Source organism: Prunus mume, linkage group LG7 (assembly GCF_029339155.1).
Source record: "Prunus mume cultivar Tortuosa linkage group LG7, ASM2933915v1, whole genome shotgun sequence".
NCBI classification, from domain to species: domain Eukaryota; kingdom Viridiplantae; phylum Streptophyta; class Magnoliopsida; order Rosales; family Rosaceae; genus Prunus; species Prunus mume.
The window spans coordinates 3,688,183-3,705,187 of record NC_142704.1 but is presented as its reverse complement, the minus strand read 5'-3'; the positions used below and the strand labels follow the sequence as shown (position 1 = coordinate 3,705,187).

General features: G+C 38.2%; 2 protein-coding genes and 1 pseudogene across 3 annotated transcripts in view; 1 reads left to right on the top strand and 2 right to left on the bottom strand.

Annotated features, from left to right (window-relative positions):
- The window catches only part of LOC103337751 (uncharacterized protein At4g10930), a 69,386-nt gene that overhangs the window by 36,036 nt on the left and 16,345 nt on the right, over positions 1-17,005 (bottom strand).
- Positions 9,531-11,372, top strand: LOC103337787 (calcineurin B-like protein 7). The gene is made up of 8 exons (XM_089041750.1): positions 9,531-9,690; positions 9,791-9,873; positions 10,012-10,071; positions 10,246-10,354; positions 10,436-10,488; positions 10,628-10,717; positions 10,800-10,912; positions 11,112-11,372. The coding sequence occupies exons 1-7, from the start codon at positions 9,621-9,623 to the stop codon at positions 10,869-10,871; spliced, it is 537 nt and encodes a 178-aa protein (XP_088897876.1). The 5' UTR covers positions 9,531-9,620; the 3' UTR covers positions 10,872-10,912; positions 11,112-11,372.
- LOC103337785 (GDSL esterase/lipase At1g71691-like) lies at positions 11,156-13,571 on the bottom strand (annotated as a pseudogene). The gene is made up of 5 exons (XR_016122183.1): positions 13,140-13,571; positions 12,606-12,733; positions 12,124-12,363; positions 11,744-11,999; positions 11,156-11,652 (listed from the first exon to the last, which is right to left on the bottom strand). The product of XR_016122183.1 is annotated as a GDSL esterase/lipase At1g71691-like (transcript).

The window sequence follows — 17,005 nt, the reverse complement described above, 5'->3', positions numbered from 1 at the left end:
TTTCGCCTGATTTTGAAATTGAAATTCCGGCCACTTCCGTCCGTTTTTCGGGGTAGGTCCTAGAACAAAAGTGCCTCCAATTGATGTTTTCAACCTATGGTAGGAACCTTGGCCCTTAATTTTTAGGATTTCCGTGATTGTTATCGCTTAGGGCACTTACGCCGGCGCGGTGGTGGCGCGTGGGTACTTGTGGGATAGGACATTTTGTCCCAAAGGCAAACATTTCGTTGTCACGAGCTCGTAGGTGTGCTCGGATTGGAATTTGGTTATCGCTTGAGTCTCGAACTGTTCGAACCTATTGTGCGATTTTAGGGTTTGACATGTTCGACCGTTGGATCGAGCCTGAAACTCACGTATGTGGTACCATGTATTTATAGGATCGTTTAGGATTCGACGGATCGTGGATCGGAGTCCCGGATACTCCGAAATCGCAAACCCTAGGTCGACTATGATTTTAATTAGTTAGTTCAATTTTTAATGACATTGTATGTGCTATATTGATTAATGAAATTGTGCGATGTCAGACTTGATTAGACGTCGAGGGTGGTGACGGCTACACCGAAGTTCGAGCCCCGCTAAGCGCATCACCGCCACCGCCCAAAGATCGATGGAGCAGACCACGTGCTAGTTGGTCCCTGGGGATCCTGTGCAGCATCATCATCTTCTTCGTGGTGCAGCCTCTTAGCGCTTAGGCGGCGACACCGCCCGCTACCACCACCGACACCACATCGATCGATCGCATCGGTGCCTCTGGGGCACCTGTAATACCCTTCCACTTGCATTTTTTTATTTTTAACATTTTTTTAATTGAGAATTTTATGGTTCAATTTAATTGTATATGTAACAATATTGTCATATCCCTTTGCAGCCAAGAGGAACACCCGAGGGCCGTGTCGACGGCGAAGGTCACCCGGTGACGAACAATCGACAAGATCGGATATGACGAGCGCCATCAGCTGCACCGACGGCGGACTTGCATAGCTCCTTGGCCCACGACATTGGCCACGTCGTTCGGACCCATTGCCCGATGCAATGGAAGTCTTGGAAGGTCATCCCTGACGAGATCAAGATGCAAGTTCGCGGCCAGTTGTCGTATGTTTCCTATCTTTAATTATTTTTCTTTCAAACTTTATATATTTCTATTACTTAATGTATGTAATCAATTTATTGCAGCGAACTACGACTTAGAGGACATCAACGAGGAGACCTTGGCGACGTCAACAACTCTTCGTGAGAGGTACAAGCATGGAAGAGCGACTTGCACCACCATTTTCAGGCGTTTGATGATCCGCAAGTCGCCTCTTCGGAGGGTTGCCCGAAGGAGCTTGAGGGGCGGGAGGATAGTTGGCGTGGCTCGCGCTCATTTTCAGGCGCCCGATTATGTGGTATTTTTTTAATAATATTTGTTTAATGTTTATTTTATTGTTTATATCTCATTATTATTTTATTTATTTATAGTTCAATTATTACGTTTTATTTTTTGTATAATGTAATAAAGCCCAAGTGAATAAGGGCAATAGGAAGAAGAAGACTCTTCTTCACCATTTCTACCCAGCCCTTCTCATATAGGATGGATGCACGGCGTCTGTAAGAATAATATAATTTATATTTAATTTTTAATACGTCATTATTATTAATTTCTTTTGTTCATACTAATATTTTCCTTCTCTTGTTCATACTAATATTTTCCTTCTCTTGTTCAATTAAGGGGGGGTCGAAATTCCTGAGATCGACGCCTTTGGTGACGCTTATGTTCGACCTGGGAATGAGTTGGCCGAGTCCCTTCATGTAAGTATTATGTATTTTTAATTCTTATGTTACACTTTCAATTTATATGCATTTTTGAATTTATATTTTATGTAATGTTAAACAGACGACGATGGTGGAGAGGAGCCGTTGGTTCTTCAAGAGTCCGCCTCCCAACTTCCTCCCGAGACTCCGATTGAGTCTGTGGATCCTCCGCATGATGCTGGATTTCAGATTTTGACACAGACGTTGGATCGGACTCTCGGGAGGAGGCCGGGAACGATTGTAGGGGATGGGGAATGCCCGATGAGGGAACCTCGACCGCGTCATCGCCGCAGTCAAACAACAGTGACGGTTTTGACATCACGGGTTGCCGAGCTTGAGGGTCGATGTCGGTGATTCTGCAGTCCCTTGCGCGTCCGGATTCCAATCCCGATTTTGCGCGTCGACCTCTCGAGCCCGCCCACCCCGAGCATCCCAAGACACCACGGCCCCTGCAGACGCCATACCTCCGAGCCGCATGTGGCAGATGACCAAGTAGATTTTGGAACATTATTTGATTAGTTTTTTATTTTTATAATTACTTTTACAATTTGTATACATTTCTTTTATTTTATATAATAGATGTTTTCTTTACGATTAATCTTTTTATTGTAATTTCATTTTAATTAAAAACAAACCAAATTTATTTTTTTACAAAATTAAAAATCAAATAATAATAAATTTTTTAAATAATATATATTGCTTTTGCGCGACGAAACGTAAATCGTCGCGCAAAAAATTTAAATAACACGTCGACAAATATATTTTAATCATGCGCGACGAATAATTTCGCGCAAAATGGGTATGCGCGACGAATATGATTTCGTCGCGCAAAGTTCATGCACGCGACGGAAGAGTCCGTCGAGTTTTTGGCGACGACCATCGCTTTCGCCGAGCAAATATTTGTGCGACGGACACCGAGGTCGCCCCAAATGTTTTTAAACGGTTGTTATAAGTAGCGCAAACCGCACGATTTAATTGTTTTATTCGTCGCGCAAATCCTTTCTTCACGAACTTTGCGCGACGGATCGCGGCGCGACGAAACTTCGTCGCGCATAATTATGTGTGACTAAATATTTTTGCGCGACGAAGACCCTTCGTCGCGCAAAGACTAAAATGTAGTAGTGATGGGATGTCACTTTGCCCTTATTGGCAAGGGTTTGGAAGCTCACCAAGGTCGAGAAGATTTTCCGCTTGTCTTCACGCTTTTCACATATTAAGTTTTCTAGGCTATCCAATATGGTCGATATGACAGGCGGTAGTAAGTTTTCTAGGAACCGCCAAGGGCACCAAGAAGGGGAGAATGACAGAAGCTTTTTGTGTCGATTCCCACAGACGGCGCCAAACTGTTGACGCTCAAAAATAGTTCGGCACTTTTGAGGCCAACCTAGTGATGAGGTATGATGGATGATGGGTGAAGGTGAGGACCTTCACCAAGTGTGTGAGGATTTGAGCAAGCGATAAACATACAGAAGACAAGATATACGTGGTTCACCCTTAATAAATGGGCTACGTCCACGGAGAAGTATATTCTCATTGTTATAATATTGTGTATTTACATTTGTACATGGGGTTGGACCCAAATATAAAAGTAAGAAAGGAGAAGGCCATGACTAAATATCAAGCTTAGCCTCAAGGATCCTTTTCTAAGGGGAGAGTGGTCTCCTTTTATAGGTGATGGGGAGCATTCACTTCTTGTAATATTCCAATGTGGGACTCTTTGCTTTGCCTAGAGTTGCTTCTAGTTGCTTGGTCAAATATGGTATAAACACCTGGAAAACAAGAAAAAAGAGAGAGAGGCATGTATATAATATTATAGCAATGCAGAGAAAGACTTTTGTATTTGTTTATGTTTTAGTGGCTGAAGGCTTTGATAACTGGTAGAAACACAAAACATGTCTAAGACAAGGTGAAGGTATACCAAGGTGAAATTGAGTTGGTTATCAAGTACATTGGCAAACTACTAAGAAGCACAAACATAAGTGAGAGCTCTCTCTCTCTCTCTCTCTCTCTCTCTCTCTCTCTCTCTCTCTCTCTCTCTCTCTCTCTCTCTCTCTCTCTCTCTCTCTCTCGCTTCTTCTTACCTTGTATTATTAATATTGTCATGCACTCTCTGTCTCTCCTTTCACTTTTTTTGATAACTCAGATTTCTTTCATCTGCAATTCTCAAATTTATCGCTACATAACTTTTGCGCGTGCACTCGCACAGACACATGTGAAGTGTATCACATCAGTTACTATCTATAATTATGTTTCAAGGTGCTCTCAGGCTCTTTGGATGGAGTGCTTTTTTTAGTTTTATCTTATTATAAAAGGAAACCGATGTTTGATTGCTATACATATGTATATATATGTGTGTGTGTGTGTGTATTATGGTTGAACAGTCAACAATGAGCTCTGAGAGTGCCAGTTATGCAGGATATGGTCTTTGTTAACAGTGCCTTTCTTCCGCTGGTTGGTTGGGCCTTCTGAGGTAATTATACTTTTACTCCTCTTAGTTATAGCTAGATAGAGTCTATACTGTATAGCATGAGTGGTGCTTTGTCACAAAATTAGAAATTGCTCATCTTTTCAACCTTTTAAAAGATTAATTTGGTTTTGGACAATGTCAAATATCTGAAATTATTTGGTTGTTCTGTTGTGCAAGCTAAATATGATGTTTCATTTACAGCTTCCTTTTGGACTTAATTGTTGTGATACACTAATTTATGGGCATCCACCAGGTTGTAGAAGTTGTGATAAATGGGGTGAAGCAAAGAAGTGGAGTCCATATAAAAAAAATGCAGGTGGGATCTATATTTCATGATGTCCGAATTGAATATAATTTGTCAAGTTAACGTTGACTTTGACTCACGCCGACACAAACTAGACATTTAAAGCTTCAAGTCTTGGAATGGCAAATTGTATTATCTGCCATCTCCATACATCCCACCATATGGCTCTGAGAAATATGATCCTAATCGTAATAAGCACTGGGAGGAAATGCCTCACGATCAACGCTTTGAGAAATTTGATCCTGATCATGAGCATTGGGAGTTACTGCCTCCTTTTCCATTTTATAACGATGAGCTATATAAGACGGAAATAACTGGTTATGCCGTTTGTCGTAGTGTTATTTTGTTTTCGTTGTGCAACTTCAGGCTCAACAAATTCAAAGTCTTTGCTTTTCATGAGAGCAGAAAGGGAAAAGAATGGAATCAAGTGAAAGTTGACACTTCTACTTATGCTCCTTTTCGAGGGAGCGCCGTGGTTGTAGGTAAGACTATCTATGCCTTACATGCACTTGGGGAAAATATTATAGCATTCTCCTTTCGAATGGAAAAGGGTGATGACGGTGGTGTTGCATATTCGCTAAGCAAACTCTTTCAATTGCACGAAGGCCTGAATATTGCAAGTCCACCGTTGCCATTTTATGAGCTTATAACAGAGTATTTGTGTTCAATACATTTGTATCACCACATTTCAAATTATTGTTGGAGAAGAAGGAACACATATGATCAGGACCTTGCATTCAACTGTTCGTTCTATGGATATCAAGGGCCTTGATTGGTTCACGCTCGAGTTCTGCTGTACACCGTGAGTTGTCATCGTGATTCTTATGTTTTTATGAATAACATTAATTTGTAGGTTGAGATTGTATTACATTTGTATGTAACAAGAGTATGATCATGGAGGAATTGCTCCAATCAGAGGGAGCCTCTTCTACCCGAGTTAAAATAGCATTACAGTTTAATGCATGTTTTGCCAGTAAATGAGCTCCCTTGGAATGAAAGAGACATTAGCATCCTCAAATTCTTGACATCATCAATGAGAGATGCCCAGCTCACTTATTTATCATTGCACGTATTTGTTTTTTCGTCTTGTTGAGTAGTTTGTGTAGTGCACTTAATCTGCCGAAGAGATGGGTGTTTTAACTAATAGGATTAATCAACCAAAATCAAGACATGTCAATTGTATCTTTAAACCAAAAAAACAAAAAGACATGACGACTCCTTTGGAGTACATACACACAAACAAGTTCCGATGTACTTAGATATTGTCAAACAACATAACATGAAGCATAATACGAGTGCTTCTAGCTCATTCCTCTCCTCCCCCAAAATGGGGCCTGGCTTTCCAATTTACAAAGCATCTCTCTCTGCTCTTGACATAAAAACATCCCTTTCGCAAAAACCCAGGTATTTCATCCGTGAATTTATCAACATGATCCCTCATCACGCGTGGTATGTTTTCTACAAAGTTTTCGGTAATAAAGGCCTCACTCAGCAAACACTGTAGTGGTTCACAGTGTATTATGTAATTTAACTGTTTAATTTGTACACAAAGTGTAAATTTTAGTTTAGAATGTTTACAATCTTTCCCCCTTTTCCCCTTTATTTGGCTGGATCATTTTTCTGTTCTTTCTAAAGTTTGCTAAGAATTCGTTAAGTACATGCTCGAAAAAGCAATAATGCAATTTATTGCGAAACTCACATCAATCAATGGTTGATTTGTTGATTTATTGTGAAACTCACATCAATCAATGGTTGATTCATTCCAAATTTCTGCCGATATTTTTTTGCTTGGAACAGAAATTTGATTTCTGAGCTTGTATTGTCTTCCCTAACTTTTCATGGTTAAAGGAATGTTTTAAAGAGGAACTTTATGTCCTCCACTGAATAAGTCTCCATTCCTAGCCGTTTTTTTCAGGAAAAATAAGAACCAGATTCCAAATTCATATAGAAGAAACCATGGCCGTAATTATGGAATAATTTTTTTTTTACAATCTAAATCTTCAGTCAAGGCATGCGCACCTGCTTATCACAAGTTCCAAATTCCTCCAAACTGTAGAAGTTAGAGCATGAAGATGTTAAGTCCATCACGGAAACCCACCGAGGGAACACACCAATTCTGTAAGCAGATGTTATAGAATTATTCGGTGTGTGTCAAATTAGCATCTACGTACCCGTACACGGAACATCATCATACAGTTAACCAGAAATTTATTTCAACATGGACCATACAAAATAGTGATGGACCTTAGCCTCAGATTTATTTAATTTTTCGTTTGACAAACAACTGTTGTTTATGAGATTTAAATTCAGATTCAAGACTCGGGACTTCCCCCAACAAAATAGACCAAATTGTCATTGGCGATCGCCTGACCTTAGCTTAAAAGTAAGTTTCGAAGGTAAAACCTTTTGAGATTTTCTATTTAAACCTCGCATTTCTCTTAGTTCACCCCATGACTTCTAAGTTCAACCCAACTTTTAATTTAAATTTTCACAATTTCTAAGAAAACCCACTATCTTTCTAAACTACCCTTAAATACACTCCAAGCTAAAAAAATAAGAAATGAAAAAGATTTTCTATTTAAACCCCACAATTTTCTTTGTTCACCTCAATATTTAAATCATTAAACAATATTTGTAATATACATGAGATTTTGTTTGGGGTGAAAGTTTGAAGCAAAAGTATGTGCTAGGCATCAGTTTAAGGACGGTCTGAAGGCATTAGTTTGAAGCAAAAATACATGAGATTTTCTTCCTGTGCTAGGCATCAGTTTGAAGCAAAAGTATTTGTAGTATACATGAGATGTTGTCACAACTGATCTTTCTCTTCAAGCCTTGGAAAGAATCTTCTACAGTTGTGGAACCTAATCGTCTAGCCGCACACGGTGCTTCAATGCATCGGATATCAAGGATATCAAGAGTGGTGAGGAATTTGTATTTTTCTAAAACTTAATATGTAGAGTGGTGGGGTGTGTGAATAGATGTACTAGTGTTAAGTATTAAGTTGGATGACCTTTTTTGTCTTATTACACTATAATAAAACTTGCAGCTTAATGATTTAAGTATTGGGGTGAACAAAGAGAAGTGAGGGGTTAAATAGAAAATCTCAACCTTTTTCTAGTTTTTCTAGGGTCTGAGAGAAACAATAGGAAAAAATTGTTCTGCTGGAACATGCTTCCTCGTGAAAATAATTGTGACGGTTATGAAGTTATAAAATGTGACCCTAACCCTCTTTACAGGCAACTACAAAAACCCAACAGGCTCTCACATTGAAAGCTATATACCTTATATTGGGAGTTTTTATCAAAAATAGCCAAAATTTACCCTCCACTTTCAAAAATGTTAGTTTTTATAAAATCTTTCAAATATAGCCAAAAACTCACCTAAATAGACACAAATACCCTTAAAAATTAAAACCCACATAAACCTAAAAGGCAAAACCCTACTACACAAAATTTGGATTCGCACGCACATTTGTAGCCTTTGGTCGAACTACTGTTGAGCACGCACGTCTGTAGGCTTGGTTTGAAGCAATTCCTACACTCCCTAATTCAACTTACCAATCTGTAATCCCAGGTTTGCTTTTCTTTCTCTCTCTCCTTCCATCTTTGTTTTAATTCCATGATTGTCTGTTGGCCACTTGAAATACAATTAATTTTGTTTGTTGGATTGGATTTGAAGATAAAGAACTTATTAATTGTATTTCTTTTTCGATTTGGATGAATAAAATATTTCCAATTTGGGTCTGCCTGGATCGTTAAAAGTTGAATTAGGGAGTGTTGAGGCTATACAGACGTGTTGCCTATTGGGATTGGCCAGAGAGTAGAAAGTACTTTACAATGATCTAGGCAAATCCATCCCCTAGCATAAATAATTGGAAATTTAGAGAGGAAGTGTTGCACATGCCGAGAGTTTGATCTTGACCAACTACCATGTGCACATGCTTGTGCTGCATGTAGGCATCGACAAATTTCATGTTACCCAATGTGTTCACAATATTATACTACAAATTCATTGGTCATTGCGTATGCAAAACCTATTTGGCCAGTTGGGGATCAGACAGATTGGGTGGTACCTAATGACGTACGAAATAGAATTGTCCTACCACCAATTACAAGAAAAAGGTACGACAGACGCAAGGAAAAGAGAATCCCATCACGCGGAGAAGAACCATCAACTCGTAAGTGTTCCAGATGTGGTTCAACTGGCCATTATCAACAAACTTGCAAAAATCCGATTGCTCTTCATCCTACCTACCTCGTAGATAGGTGTAATATTTTACTATTTAAATTTATGAATCAGTATGAACAATGGATGAATATTTAATTTTATAATTTTCTTAAACTTTTGGTGTAAACTTTTGAAGATGAGGAATAAAGCATGCTTTCCCTCACAATTTTTGTAGATTTGAGATGATCTACAAATTTGATTAGATGACCTTTACGTCTGGTTGATTTTGTATTCTTATGTTTTTAACAACTAGATTATTCTATCCAAATTTGAATTTTACTTCTTTTAAATACCTTTCAAACAAAGAATTAATTTCTCTGAATTTTATTTATTTCACTGTTACTTAACTATTTTTATGATAAGTCTGATGGGAAATGGGTTCTCAAAGTCACTGGTACTATTTTTATGATAAGACAGCTTTTCAATAAGTTGAATCTTCAAAACATAATTTTTGAATACTAGTGTCTCTAATATAAGTTTTTAAGTTTCTTGGTCCTATTTATTGATGCTGAGATAAACACAACAATGGCGGCTCTCACACAGACAGTGGGTGTGGACCCTCCCGGAGAGATTGTGGACCTCAGCAGCACAGGATCATGTTTGTACATTATCTTTGTTTTTAAGTTTATGTGGGTTTTAATTTTTAAGGGCATTTGTGTATATTTAGGTGCGTTTTTTGCTATATTTGAAAGATTTTATAAAAATTGACATTTTTGAAAGTGGGGGGTAAATTTTGGCTATTTTTGATAAATTCTCTTATATTGGATAACACTTATGATAGTAACTTACTCTCCTCAAAGAAGACAATTTTTGTTCACATAGATTGATTAGATGGGCTGTGTCTGCATGAAGCAGCGGCGTCAATGTGACAATGCAGATGTTCTTGCTGCTCAAACATGTTGTAAGCTTCATTTTGTTTTCATTTACTTGTTTTATGGTGCAGTTTTCTGTTTTAGGTTTCGCCTCATGACTCTGATAACTTCGATTTTTGGTATTTGCAGTTAAGATAACTGATATTAAAACTCTGTATGAGTTGTTCAGGAAGCTAAGCAATTCTATAGTTGATGATGGGCTTATAAGCAAAGTAAGTTTACATGTAGCTGAACATCTTGCTGTTCCATTACTGAAAAATCGGTTCTAGTTTCGAATCGATACATGAAGCTTGAACATATTATAAAGCTACTATTTGGTGTTATGTTATCATTCTACACTTCGTTTGCAGGAAGAGTTTCAGCTAGGTTTATTCAGGAACAGCAAAAAACAAAGTCTCTTTGCAGATAGGGTGAGCTTCCTGAAGTTGGTTTTGAGTTTTTTGGCACTAGGGAAAGAAAGTAACACTTAAATTGTAACTTGTAGCTATTCCTAAAATTTGGAATGCTGATCTTTTTTACTGCCATTCTAACATTCTCTGTGGTTTTTTGGGGACAACTTATCTTGACCTTGCTTATCCTAATAGATCTTCTATATGTTTGACTCGAAACATGACGGGGTAATAGAATTTGAAGAGTTTATTCGATGTCTAAGTGTGTTCCACCCAGAAGCACCCCAAGCAGAAAAAGCTGCATGTAAGCAATCCTGTACATTTTTATTTGAACCTGCTTATATGTGTAAAGATTATACTAAAACTTTGAGAGAATATGTGGCAGTTGCATTTCAGTTATACGATATATGGCAGACGGGCTTCATCGAACGTGAAGAGGTAAAGAGTCACTTTCAAGTTCTAGTTCTTGTCATGTCCTAAACAGAGGCAATCATTATTTTTAACGCAATGATTAACATAGACACCTTGAGAAGATCCATTAAAGCTTATTTCAAATCCAAGCATTTAATTGAAGTAGTGTTTGAAGGTGAAAGAGATGATTTTGGCGCTTCTGAAGGAGTCAGACTTGATCCTCTCTGATGACATTGTGGAAGCCATTATTGATAAGGTAAGGCATGCAAGATGGTGCTACATGTAATCCGCCTAGTCATGTATCAACTGAGTACATCTTTTGCTTTGTAACTCCATAGACATTTGAGGAAGCAGATTTAAATGGAGATGGAAAGATTGATCTGGAAGAGTGGAGGGAACTCGTGGATTGAAATCCGTCCTTATTGAAGAACATGACAGTTCCATACCTGAAGTAATTCCTCTTTTGCTTACAGTCCCAGCCTTCTGTTTTTCTTCTGATACTTTTCACATATCAACCAGTGAAAACCTAAAAATGATTTGTACCGAATAAAAAAAACTCAAAACAATATCTATTTTTCAATTTCAATTTGGTTGCCATCCTGTAAATTTATGATCAACACAAGCTAAATTGAAGTTGATATTCATTGCAGGGATATCACAGGTGCTTTTCCTAGTTTTGTGCTGAGACGAGACATTGAAGATGAAACTAGCAACTACCTCTAAATTGGATCTCATTGCATAAACCAGAAAAACACAAAATTACAATGCACTTTTAGTTGCCAACAGACATCAGCCAACAATTTGGCAATGCCACCTCTATAGTGAAATGTAACATCAAATTCACAATCTCAGTCATGTTTCCAAGCAGGGGTGACATGCTTGCATGATATGCTTTAGTCTTCTTCGTCGAATCTCTGTTTATATAGCATACAACTATTTCCTCAGATTCTCCATCCAATCTTTAGGAGTCAAACGCTACCATTTCCTCCAAGTTCATGGGATAGCACATTTTTGTGTGCAGGCCATTCCACACATTATCAGCCAGGATGGCATTGACTGCATCAGTTGGATGGAATTGATCCCACCAGATATGGTTAGAAGCATTACTGCAAGCCATTTCTGGTGATAAGCACATGACAAAACCCTTGTACTCCCCCAACCCACAGCAAGCATCAGCTGTGGCATTCAAACCTGAACATGATCATAATTCACACTGCATTAGATGAGGACACCACTAACAGATTTGGTAACAGGGGAAAAAGAAATTTAGAAAACCTCTCACCATGATGTTCAGAGTTTTTTATTATATCCATCGAACCTTCAAACACATCACAGAAGATGATGTTGGAATCAGGAAGCTCTTCGCGTAGCTCCTCAATCATATACCTCATCACAAAGTTGAACTCCATCACCGTGTCGTTTATCTCCTCAACACACTGTCCATCCTTCATTCTGTACTGAAATAAGTAGTGAGGAGCGCAGCCTATAGGTGCCAGCCCCATCACAACCACCTTCATGACATTTATGCTGTACAAGTTCTGCACCATCAAAGTAAACCAAGATCTCTAAGTAATCAGTTAGACTCCAAATTGGGAGGCTATTTTAGAAACCATCATTATATAAAGACAAGAATATGTTAAATCAGTAGGGTTAGGAGATCACCTTAATTTCCTGCCTCAATGTAGATGCTAAAAACTGATTGAAACTCCACGGTAGATACAGATTTTGCACGTTAGATACATTACGCAAATAGTAATGTATATAGTCATTGATTCCAATTCAAATGTAAAGCACTGAATTTGAGATGAGATCAATAGCAGCTTGCTCGCCCAAACTTAATATAAACTGCTGGTAGGTATCTGTAAACTGCTGAACTTGCTGGGTGAAGGAAACATGTTGACCCTGTAGAAAACTTTACATCAGTACTAATGGTTGATAGTTGGAATAGCCCAGCAGAGTCGAAGTCATTCAAAATCAAGAAGCCTTAAATACCCAATCAAACCATATTAAATGAAGAGCTTATATTGCAAAGCTAACAGCACTTGAAAGGCTTAAAAGCCTTCTTGTTCAATATCAAAATTAATACATTTCTGACTTTCTGGTGCAATATTATCAATCAACTGAGGGGAAAATTTGAAACATACCAATTCCGAACCACTGGTGAATATGATTCCAGCACCAGCTGATGCATAATTCAATCCCTGAATCATACCTTCCACTCTTCCATTCTGCCCAAGATAACTCGGTACAAAAGGCAGCCCGAGACGAAGTGCTGATAGAAAATTCCACAAAAAAAAAGAACCCTGAGAGAAAGTTTAATAACTAAGCCAGTTTCTCAAACACACATGCCATTGAAAGAAACACGCCACAGATTCTCAACTTTCAAAATTTAGCTTTTATCCTGAATTCTGGTTCATGAAAACACATTCAGAACTCAATCCTTCAAGAAATGAAGAAATTGGTTGGTAAAATCCGTGAACTTTAGATTTCTTCCATTTTGGGGGTTCCCAGAAAACCAAAAGCTTCACTGAACCTCTACATTTATTGGAAAATTAAACAAGAATTCTGACGTGAAAAAAAAAAGAGCCAACCAGAAAAATCATCGACATGAAATGAACCAAGAACACAGAAACAACCCATCAGTGCAAGAAAAGGGTGTTTAAAAAAGCAACATTTACCAAGATAATCAACAGGAATTCTGCCATTACAGAACCTCCCAGTGGGTTGGTGGGTATCGAAGTCTCGACCGTAGGGAAGGTGGTCAGCACGAGCGAAAGTTCCGAGGAAATTGTTGTTGCCACAGTCGACAGAGGAGTCGCCGATGACAAAGAGAGCAGGGACGAGAGGAGTCTGTGGGATTGAGGGTGTTGGGGTTGGAGGGATTGAAGAAGAAGAAGGTGAAGGAGTGGGGCTGATGATGGCATTGATGAGTTCTTGAGGAAATGGAGGAGAGCCAGGCTGTGAAACAACGGTTGAGATGAGAATGCAGAGCAAAGTAACAAGCAGAAGATTGATCGCCATTGTTTCAGAGTCTGGTCAGAGACGAGGGTTTTGGCGGGTAAAGGGGCAGTTGAGAGTCCCAATCCAACTTTAGGTTCTAAACCATGGGCTTAAATGCTTGCCTCATTGGGCTTAAGTGGGCGTTAAATGCATGGGCCTTCATTTTATTAAGCAACACAAAAGTTAAACTCTTACCTTTTTTTCATACTCTTTAATACAATACAAATGAAGATAGTCTAAAAGCGAAGGTGGGTGTTAATAGAGACTCGAATTTGAGACAACTCTACAAATGAAGATAGTCTATTGCAGTGAACAATCCCCATGGCTTGGCCGTATCTCCGGATGGTGAAGGTTTGAAAAGGGGAACAAGGGTGGGAGAAGGAGCCCTGAGGGAAGTTGCAGCATACATATTAGATCATCCCAAGGGCGGGCCGCGCAACTTATCAAGCGAGGCTATTGGCTTTTCTGGCGTGCCTCCTACAGTTTTGGTTAGGTGCTTGCACAAAGGGTTTAATTATTCGAAAGGGTATGAAGGCTCATTAAAGAATGTTAAGATTGGGTCATTGCAGCAGATGTTCATGAAGAATGATGAAAGTTGTGAGGACATGGGTACCCTAGTCGTTTCCCCGTGGAGGAGGTGCACAAGATTAGTGTGTTTGATCTAAGAATGGCAAATGCCGACAGGCATGCCGGGAATACTCTGTTTAGAAAAGGGGAAGATGGTCAGACTTTGCTCATTCCAATTGATCATGGATACTGCCTACCTGAGAATGTAAGTAAATGCGTTCTTGCTTTCATGCTTTGCTATATCTTAAATGTTTGAACCATCGTTCTTGCCATTGCCTACTTTTCATAATTTTCTGTGAATTATGAAGCTATGGGTGCAAGAGGGTTCGTGTTGGATCTAGTTTGAAAATGACTGTCTGATGGGTTAATAAATTTTCAACTTAAACTAGGGTGGTCTTTTATTCTTTGATCTTATCTTACATCTAAATAGTTGGAGCTGTGTGTTTATGAATTTTGTTGGTTGGTGCTCTTTCTTTATCCGTCAGAATGATTTCCGCACACCTGAATCTGTCTTTATTAAAAATCGAGTATCGCCGGCCGGCTATACTATTTTTTTAAAGTTTAAAAATCGCGTCTAGCCGAGCGGCTATACTATTTATATATATATATATATATAAAAGACCCACCCAGCCATTAGGTGCCCACATGTCAAAATCAGTATAGCCGACCGGCTATACTCGATTGAAAATAAAATTTAAAAACAGCAAGTATAGCCGCTATTTTAAAAAAATTTATAAAAACGGTTATAGCCGCGCGGCTATATTGTTTTTAATTAAAAATCGAGTATAGCCATCCGGCTACACGATTTATAAAAAACAAAAGGGACCTGTCCAGCGCACGTGTCAAAATCACGATAGCCGCACGGCTATACCAGATTTTTTAAAAACTAAATAAGTTTATAGGCGCGCGGCTATACTATTTATATATATTTAAAAAAGACCCACCTAGCTCCTAGCTGCCACATGTCGAAACAAAGTAAAGCCGAAGCGGCTATACGATTTTAAAAAAATTTAAAACGAGTATAGTGGGGTAGCCATACTATATTTTAAAAACAATTAGGAAAAGCTAAGTATAGCCGTGCGGTGATACCTTTTTTATTTTATTTTTAAATATATATTATTTTCTATTCAGTAATATGTGAGAATTATGTGTATAATACGTGAATTTTGTATGTCTTATTGAGATTTTTGTAAAAAAATACGTGTATTAGATATGAGAAATACTTGCGTACATGTATAATACATTATTAAACATGAAAATGTTAAAATCTTTATACCTACTAAAGAACCTAGTAAGCTCAATGAGAATCCAAACCACAATTCAAAAATGTACACTGAAGCTCTCCAAAGGCTAGTAAAAAAAGATGATTGAAAACTCCCTTAAATGAGACCATAAAAGAAAACAAGATTTCCATTCTTATAATGTACATATTAATATCATTATGAAACTGAAATTTTTTACATCAACTGTTGACCATGTCCTTTCACTAACAACATGATTCATCACTGAAATATCATTATGTATTTAATCACCTGAGAAACCCTTGATCTAGTTTTCCTTATCTCACCAAAACAGACCCCTTAGGCCCTGTTTGGTTCATGAGAAAGGAGGCTTGGGAATGGGAATTCAATTGCTTTCCTATGTTTGGTAAGTCTAGGCATGAGAAATGGTTGCCTAGCACATGGGAAAGTAGGGGAGAAGTGAAGCTATCCTCTTAACTTGGGTTTTGTTTTCCCTCCTCATGGGAAAGTTTGGAAAAATAAGCAAACATTCAATGCACAATTTTCATGACTATTTTGTCCCTATGAAAAATTTATAATTACTGAAAATACCTGCAGGATGACTCAATATGCCTAGAGGAGGGTGAATAGGCCAATTTAAGATTCTAATCAAATAAATAAAAATAAACTTCGGTAGCAGGATTGATATGGCTTATCAATCCTGTAACGTGCTGGGCATAAAATAAAAGAACACGCAGAGAATTATTTTACGTGGTAAAACCCCACCTCTGGGGAAAATCCACGGGACTCTTCAGTCCAACACAAATCCACTATAGAACGATGATTACAAGAAGTACTCACACACTTATCCTAGACACATTCTAGATCATGTTTACCGACTTCTTCAGTAACTCAACTTCTGTCACGGGATGATCTTTGACACTCCTTATGTTGAACGCAATACTGGCCACGATTGCTTCAAGCTCACCGGAGGAAAACCGTCACCACGGTCTTGGTGCCTTCAACCGTATGAGTCACCGACGTGCATATGAATGCAATATGAATGATTAAAGTGTTTGATAAATCACCAAGTAAACATTGAACACTTGATGATTTATCTCAAATATACGCACAGCAGCTTTTCTTAGAATTCTATATGCTCAAAACAAATATCTCAAAAGCTGTAACCAAGAAGGAGATGCACGCCTTGGCTTTATACAACTGTGTTGTTATCTTCCAAGAGATTATTCAAAAAACTAAGGTATCACAATCGTGCCAAATCAGATTTGATTGAAATAAAGTCCTATTCTATTTCGTCATCTTTTGTACTATAAAGGATGATTTTCCAATCATCAATTGATATCCAACAAAACAGTGTATATCAATATGTAAACAACGAAGCCAAATAGGATATTCATTCAAACATCCTTTCAAGTCCAAGATGATGAAAACTTAATAATTTAACTTAAACCAAAATAGAGTCTAACTAGGAAAATAATCTCAAGAGATAAAATCTAATCCTATTAAAAATAAGATCAAGATAAAAATACTTTAAGTGAAAAATAACTCCAATTAGGAATCCTATAATGAATGCATGATTATGTCATGATTTACCTGAGCTCAAGATTCTCATATAGTCAGGGCATGCCTCGGAAGTGTGGGGTTGAAAGAGTAGTGACAAAGCGTTCATCAACAATTCCTCACAAACTAATTTTCACCCTATACTAAGGTCTAGGAAATGCCAATACGAATTTCGT